At 38.9% G+C, this 8,240-nt stretch overlaps 2 protein-coding genes across 4 annotated transcripts in view; one reads left to right on the top strand and one right to left on the bottom strand.

The window, feature by feature from the left end:
- LOC107659734 (N6-adenosine-methyltransferase subunit METTL3-like) overlaps positions 1-6,687 on the bottom strand; it is a 7,562-nt gene extending 875 nt beyond the window's left edge. The window contains exons 1-10 of one of the 3 annotated variants that reach the window (XM_016448767.1): positions 6,604-6,687; positions 5,582-5,697; positions 5,074-5,261; positions 4,390-4,845; positions 4,126-4,301; positions 3,711-3,924; positions 2,046-2,233; positions 1,685-1,723; positions 1,478-1,586; positions 786-851 (exon numbers count right to left, since the gene is read on the bottom strand). In XM_016448767.1, coding sequence (XP_016304253.1) covers positions 786-851; positions 1,478-1,586; positions 1,685-1,723; positions 2,046-2,233; positions 3,711-3,924; positions 4,126-4,301; positions 4,390-4,845; positions 5,074-5,261; positions 5,582-5,684 — 1,539 coding nt within the window. In that variant the 5' untranslated portion in view covers positions 5,685-5,697; positions 6,604-6,687. The other 2 variants (XM_016448765.1, XM_016448766.1) reach the window with 2 other exon arrangements.
- Positions 5,990-7,239, top strand: LOC107659735 (ribonuclease P protein subunit p20-like). The gene is made up of 2 exons (XM_016448768.1): positions 5,990-6,128; positions 6,727-7,239. The coding sequence occupies exon 2, from the start codon at positions 6,747-6,749 to the stop codon at positions 7,191-7,193; it is 447 nt and encodes a 148-aa protein (XP_016304254.1). The 5' UTR covers positions 5,990-6,128; positions 6,727-6,746; the 3' UTR covers positions 7,194-7,239.
- Positions 7,240-8,240: the final 1,001 nt, after the last annotated feature.

Raw genomic sequence — 8,240 nt, 5'->3', positions numbered from 1 at the left:
AAATTAAAGGGGTCATATGATGTTGCTAAAAAGAACATTATTTTGTGTATTTGGTGTAATGCAATGTGTTCATGCGGTTTAAGGTTAAAAAAAAACATTATTTTCCACATAACATACATTATTGTTGCTCCTCTATGCCCCGCCTTTCTGAAACACGTAGATTTTTACAAAGCTCATCGGTCTGAAAAGCGAGGTGTGCTCTGATTGGCCAGCTATCCAGTGTGTTGTGATTGGCCGAATTCCTCAAGCGTGTGACGGAAATGTTACGCCCTTTACTAGGTTCAGGAAACTTTCCTCCGTAAAATGCACTGGACACATCTGAATATTTGGGTTGAACTGTTCTGGAACAGTGTTGTAAATAAAACTTAACCACTGATTTCTAGTCGTGTCCTCTTTTGGAAGGCCAAACAAAGTCGTTTGGCTTTCGCAACGAAACACACAGCGTCTCCACAACATGGCGGCGGCAGCAATACTACAGCAAGAATAAAAGTTACACCTCCTTTCTTTGTGTGAACATTTGGGCGGTGTTATGCAAATCTTCCCACACAGTGACGTAGACATGTGGGGGTGTGTTTGAACGAGGCGGTTTAGGTAGGCGTGGCTGAGCGTTCACTTTTATAAAGAATATCTCTTTGGGTTTGAGACTTTAATCTTTGCAACTTTATGGATCTTCTGTATGCACGAACAGCTTTTAACACTTCAAAGACAAAGGAAAACATGAAATCGCATCATATGACCCCTTTAAATTCATCACTGCTTTATCAGTTATAATGGTTATGACTGACCTCTGCCACTATTACATCACAATCAAGGCCTCTGTTAAAACCTTGTGGGTTTCCTTTTACTCCCACCTGAACAAACAAACAGAGAGAGAGAGAGAGAGAGAGAGAGAATATATGTAATATTCTTTCATTGTGAAATGGTTACAAAATTCTGCTTATACACTAACATTCAAAAGTCTGGGGTCAGTAACTTTTTTTTTTTAATAAATGTATACTTTTATTCAGCAAGGATCCATTAAATTAATCTAAAGTGACAATAAAAACTTTAACAGTTAAAAAACAAATAAATGCTGTTCTTTTGAACCTTCTATTAATCAAAGAATCCTGAAAAAAATGCACCAGTTTTCACAAAAATGAAGATGCTGTTTTCAACTGTGATAAGAACCAAATCAGCCTATTAGTATGATGGATCATGTGACACTGAAGACTGCATTAATGGCTGCTGAAAATTCAGCTTTGCCATCTCAGGAATAAAATACATTTTAAAATTAATTAAATTTAGAAAACAGTCATTTTAAATTGTAATAATATTTCACATTATATTAGTTTTGTTTGACTGTATTTTTTGATCAAATATATGCAGCCTTGGTGAAAATAAACAGACTTTTAAAAACATCTTATCAACCCCCCATCAAAAAAAAAAAATTCTTACTGACCCCAAAATTTCAAACGGTAGAGTATATTCTCACACATACAAAGCAATGCTCTTTGCCATGATTTAGCCAATGTCCAGTCCTTCCAGTACGAATGATTCTCTGAAGCTGGTTAGTCTTCACCCAAATAATCTCATCTACACGCTCATAGCTAATTGAGTGACAGAAAACAAAAAGATTTAGTTTACAGATTCAGTTATATTTAAAGAGATCACTCACTTTACATTTTCCACATGTAAAATCACCTACCCCCATAAGCTTAGACACTCTCTGCCCAGCTCCATAGCTCTGTGAAGACAGAAAATGAACTATTGTTGACCTGCATTTGGACTGTTGCCAAGATAGCATTACATAACCTCCTTTCAATTTTTCATGTCATTTATTCATAGATAACTTTTCTTATGGCATGCAAAATAAAGAAGCTTTTGGAAAATGTAACTCTGGAATATCAAAAACATCCGTGTTATAATCACAAATGTTATTACAGGATGATTTTATTTGGTATCAAGTTTACATTTATCAGTGTGGTAAAAGTGATGCAAAATCTTGTTACACTGAGATAAAAGGGTCTCAAGAAGCTTTGTGTTCAGTCATTCCTCAGAGCCCCTACCTTCCTGTCACCCAGAGGAAGAGGAAACCGTCATCCTGCAGAATAGGAATGTTGAGTTTCCTCATCTCGTCGTCTGTGAGTGTTCCATATGGAAGCTCCATGTGAATGTCCCAAGGTGGGTCGGCCATCACCACTGCAAACTTCCCCAGGATGGACACATCCAGATAACGGATGTCACAGCAAATCCACTGAGATGGGAATAAAGTCAGAGGGCATATATCTGTTATGTCCTAAAATAAAAATGCCAATCACAGTTTTTACCTTTGAAATCATAATAAAAATGAGTTTTCGAATATGTAGACAAATACAAGAACAGCAACAGCAAAGGAGAGAATGAGAGAAGATTGCAATTACAGGTCAGAAACGCATACTAGGGCCAGTTGCACCAGCTGTACATAAGTTACAACTATTTTTGATGTAAAGGGGCACTGAGTTACAACTTACACATTACTACTACATTTGCGTTGCACCAATAAACTTAGTTAAAATGTAACTCTACATATACGCTGCATATTAACAGAAGCTTACAACCAGGTGTAACGGTTGAAAAAAATAGCATATTGACGGAATTACCTCAGTAAGCTCTTGTTTAACCTGACAGACTTCAATCATTTAGACATAGAGGTTAACGTTGACATTTACACTTGCTTAGAATTTGAGAGAGAGAGAACATTATGTGAATGAATTACTTTGTTAGCAGCTCTTCAACACAAACTCAGAGAGCATCCGTGGGCATCGGTCCATGTTGTGCATGTGAAATAAATAAATCTTGAGTAAGTAGTATCTTATTACAATGGAAATGTATTGTATCGTTAGTTAGATGAGGCAAAATAAGTTCAAATCAATGATAAACAGAAATGTATGGCATTGCAACACAACTTCTGCTCACGTATTTGAAGGCTGCTATTAGATCACTGAGGGTACACGTGATGTTATATTATCTGACTATACATTATTTTCCAGAGCTTACAACCTATTAGCTAAATTGTGACCCTGGACCACAAAACCAGTCTTAAGTTGCTGGGGTATATTTCAAGCAATAGCCAAAAATACATTGTATGGGTCAAAATTATCGATTTTTCTTTTATGCCAAAAATCATTAGGATATGAAGTAAAGATCATGTTCCATGAAGATATTTTGCAACTCTCCTACCGTAAATATATCAAAACTTAATTTTTGATTAGTAATATGCATTGCTGAGGACTTCATTTGGATAACTTTAAAGGCGATTTTCTCAATTTTTTGATTTTTTTGCACCCTCAGATTCCAGATTTTCAAATAGTTGTATCTCGGCCAAATATTGTCCTATCCTAACAAACCATACATCAATGGAAAGCTTATTTATTCAGCTTTCAGATGGTGTATACATCTCAATTTCGAAAAATTCCAGGGTCACAATTCTGCCTTAAGAACAAATGGTGCAAATGAATAAAGTACTGAGTTAGTTTCATGCTAACTAGTATTTACTAAGCCTCTAGTAGTGTGTACTTTACATTCCAGTAGGAGCAGGAACTTACGAACTGGTGCAACCTTACCCAAGAGACCATGCCTAATTCTATATTCCTATATTATAGTGGTTTTGGCGAATTTCAGCTTCAAGTCAACTACTGTATATTATAGCTTGATCGAAGCTGTGGAACAGGTCAATTCTTACGATATTTTACCTGTGAAGGAAACAACTTGCCAACGTTGCTGTCTCCCACAGTGGAGTGCAGTCCAAGCTCAGTGGCCCCTGCCTGGAGACCAAATGTGTCACCCTCTGCTTCAGGAGGGCTGTCAATCTCATAGTGAACATATTTACAAGTGTCCATGTGGAAACAAGTATTCAGAAAGGAGCAGTCACCAAGGCTCTCGTCTGTGTGTTTGTTGATGATTCGCCTTGGAAAGTTAAATTAGAATTCAACAAATGAAAAGTGAAAAATGGCTAAATTATTTGTTCATAATATGTTCAGATAATATTATACATATATGTATAATTATATAGTTAATTCATATACTATTATTATTTAACTTATATACATTTTATATGGTTATTTATTTTAATAAAACATTTTTTAAAGTGTGTGAGTGTGAACTGACCTGAAGTGCAACTTGGTGCAGGGCTGAGGAGTGTCCCCCGACTGCACACACTCTTCTTTCGTCCCATGATCACAGAACTCCTGTACTTGAGCTCTGCCTCGTGAGCGAAACTTCTCCACAATCGACTGTTCCTTTGCCGAACTGGTGTTCAACAGCTCTAGGATCTCTTGGCTCACCTGAGGCACAAGCATACATACATTCATCAGACTCCACATTCACAGAAATACACAAGGCCTTTGCTGACTTGCTACTTAGTTATTATACCTTTTTGCTTTGCTGTTCCTTAGTGGACTGCTGGCTCAGTAGACTCTCAATTTCCATGTCCAGATGAGATGCTTGCACCTTACTGTTCCGCCCTTTTTTCTCTGGTCCACCCCCTCCAACCCCAGAAGATTCAGTAAACTGCGAGTTTGAGGCAGGACCCAGTGAGGCAGAGGATTTCTTTGGAGGTGAAGATGGTGCTTGAAGCAAAGGGGAGGAGCCTGGGGTTCTTTTTTGATGGATGATTTCATCTGCTTTTCTTTTAATGGCAGTTCTCTGTGGCTGAGCTGTGCTGCCAATCATAGGCCATAGTTTGGTGTGGTCGACTGAAGTGACAAGGGTGGAGGAGGAAGAGGACGAGGAGGCAGTGATGGATGGCTGCCGAACTTCAATAAGTTCTTGGGCAGAAAATTTGAGGAGGAGACTTTGGATGCAGGCATGGGAAACTGCAGACTCCGACTGAGTCAAAGTTGCAAATGAGGGAGGGTGAGAAGGACAGAAAGACAAAAACATAGATATGAGTGTTTCTAGAGTAATCACAGTAAGTTTTTTATGATTCACATTATCCATGTACTTCACAGTTTTAAAAACGTTACAATTTTTTTCTCAAATGCGGGAAATAGTAATAATGAGTACATGTTCAGGTTTTTCACTGGTTGTGTACACAAGCATGCACACAGGTCTTACTGTGTTTAACTGGTTGGTGATGGCTAGGGAATCAATTGGCAGAGAAAGACTCAGTTCAGACAGGTATCCCAGCAGCCTCTTCTCTAGTTCCGGGTCTGGAGGCTGCTCAACTTCCACTTGCAGAGGACTCTGTAGTGCCGGTCCAGGGCTGTCGCTCCTTACGGATCCACCCTCAACACATCCAATCTCTGTTAAAAACAAGATCTAATACAGTAGCTGGCACCACAGACCCACTAAACTCACTATTGCAAAAATAAACCTGATTGAAACCGGATTCATTCTTCCTTTGGCATGCATTTAAAGTTTCAGCATCATGATGCCACACTTCTGACAGTATCCTGTGTGGTCTCTATATTCAGCATTAGATATCAGGTCAATAAAGCTGACTGTATGAGCAACATGGCTTGCAGTGGTGACTCTCATTACATATCTGGGTAGTATTTTAAATGCCATTTAAGGTACAGTTAATAGTTTTGCAGATCTCCCAGCATGTATTTACTCAACACACCGATGCCCAGTTGATTTGTGTCTTTTCTTCTCCTCTGCAGCCTCTCTCGCAGGGAATCCAGCTGCTTTTTGTGCGCCTGGATGTGGCTCCATGTGTCCGACATGGCTTAAATTAAACTAGATAAACAGTGAATTAAAAGACCGGACAAATAAAACAGATATTTCATAAAGTTCAGTGAGTGTGCTCTCCAAACACACTACGCCTCTAAACTGGTTGAATTCCAAAATAAAAGCCCCTCAAAGCGCAATAATCGACATTTTAGCAATGTTCAGTTTCAAATTGGCAACTTAGACACATAGAAACAGTTTATTTTATTTGGCTTAATTTATAATTATATAATATGCGAAATAAAAGAATATATAAGTTTCATCCAAGAAAAGAGCAGTATGTATTATGTAATCAAACAGAGCATCTTAAGTATCAGTTCCTGTGTAAGTGAGAGGTCTTCCGGTACTTGAGGAGAGAAGACGAACCTGCAAATACGCGAATTCATTTATTTACCAGCTAGTTAACAGTGCAGCTGAAAAACAAGCTCATCTAATTCAAGGTACTACTCATGCCTAATGTAGCATGTTGATAATGTCCATCAACTTCCATACAAAATATACCAGAACCGAATGTTTCTCGACCGGTGTTCTGTCGATTTGTGCTACCCTGTCAGATTTGGCTCCCTCCCATTAAAACAGTGGGTAGTACAATTCGACAACGAAAAATGCTATCTGAACGGAACGCAGTTCTTTTCTGTTTAGCGGCGCCGCAACGATAGAGTGAAACATACCAAAGACAACAAGGTACTTTGAACATACAGCGCGACCAGTGTATAACGTTTCACGAACGATGACTCATATGAGTCGGTTCTTTTTAGTGAATCAATAACATAGTACGATTCCTGAACAGATTGACTCATATGAGCCGGTTCTTTTAAGTGAATCAAAAACGCTTATGAATTAGTCGCCATTAATTTAGCTATTTTGTACTCCTAGATATAGAAGCATAAATAATGAATATATTCAATTGCTAACCTTAGTGCCAATTTAGAACATTTATGACCGCGGACAGGTCTGCTGTGTCATTTTCCCTCGCTGAAAAAAAAAACCGATCATCATTAAACATTCATTAATGGATGTCTTGTTTTGTTTGTACAGTGCTTTTCCAGTGATTTGACATGGCCGAGCCACGCAGCCCGGTATCCGCATCTGTACCCCACAATTCGATGGTGTTGCCCACCCCGGAGGGCTCGACCCTTGAGATGGACCCGATGGAGTACACCCTCCGCAAGCGTCTGCCCCGCAAACTGCCCAAACGACGGAACGACGTCTACGTCAATATGAAAACAGACTTCAAGGCCCAGCTGGCGAGGTGTCAGAAACTTCTGGACGCTCATAGGGAAATCTGCATCCACGGTCTGGGACTGGCCATCAACCGGGCCATTAACATCGCCCTGCAGCTTCAGACGTCCAGCCAGGGTGCGTTGCAGCTGGCGGCCAACACATCCACCGTAGAGCTCATAGATGATCTGGAGCCCGAGGACCCGGACGAGGCGGGAGAGCCGCTGACACGCACCCGAAATAACTCCGCAATCCACATCAAGGTGTTTTATCCCAAACCATAGAGCCAGTATCAGTATTAACACAATAAATGGCAACTTCAAAGAAAAACTTGTAAAGTTCGTGGTGTGTATCCCAGATAGCACATGTATGTCTTTCAGATGTCTGTTAAAGATCTCTTGATCTGGAAAGCATCTGCTTTGGACAAACATCTGACAGACGTCTTTCAGATGTCAGTTTTACATACATTCTAAATCATAAACATCTTAAAGACATCTAATAGACGTCTATTTGACATCTAAAAGGAAACGTCCTATAGCCGTATTGCAGATGAGCAAACACTCTAAAAAATACGTCTTGCAGATGTAAATGCAGACATGAAATAGACGTCTCCGAGATGTATGTGTGCTATCAGGGTATGAGTTGTTTAAAGGCACCAAACTATGCCTTTGTCTCTTTGTTTATTTTGAATACACGCCCTCCAGCGGCAAAAATCACATATTGTGCCTTTAAACGTGATGCCTGTTTTATTTTGTATGACTTCTGTTCTAGTTCAGCCTGAAGCTAAAACTCTCAAGTCTTGCACTGGCTTTGCTTATTTATTAATTAACCCTCTACCGCATGGTGTAGCCATATGGCACACTATTGTATGCTGTTGCCGTATGGCAACATATCATAAAGTACCTTAAAATACTTTTTTTCCCAACATTTTTTTTTACAGCACTTCAAGTTAAGCCATTCTTAGAAAATAAAAAGATTCAAATATTTTTTTCTATAGGTCTATCATAATGCGTGCGGTAATTGCTGTGGTGTTCTTGAATGTTTTTCATTTGAAAAACAAGAAGTAGAAAGGAAATGTGCCATATAATGTTTTTCCACTTTCAGAAACCTAAATCAGTTTATGTAATTGTTTTATTGTGTATAGTAAACTCATTACCAAAAGATCATGCAGAAGTTGTGATTTAAAGCTCAGTTAAATGGGAAGTAAAAAGACATTGTTAGACCTACCTGCTGTTTTTTTCTCTTCCTGTATTTACAGGTGCATCTCAGTAAATTAGAATGTCATGGAAAAGTTCATTTATTTCAGTAATTCAACTCAAATTGTGAAACTT

Source organism: Sinocyclocheilus anshuiensis, unplaced genomic scaffold (genome assembly GCF_001515605.1).
Source record: "Sinocyclocheilus anshuiensis isolate Anshui unplaced genomic scaffold, SAMN03320099.WGS_v1.1 scaffold960, whole genome shotgun sequence".
Taxonomy (NCBI): Eukaryota; Metazoa; Chordata; class Actinopteri; order Cypriniformes; family Cyprinidae; genus Sinocyclocheilus; species Sinocyclocheilus anshuiensis.
The sequence above is the reverse complement of the archived record's forward strand: the minus strand, read 5'-3'. Positions and strand labels throughout refer to the sequence as shown.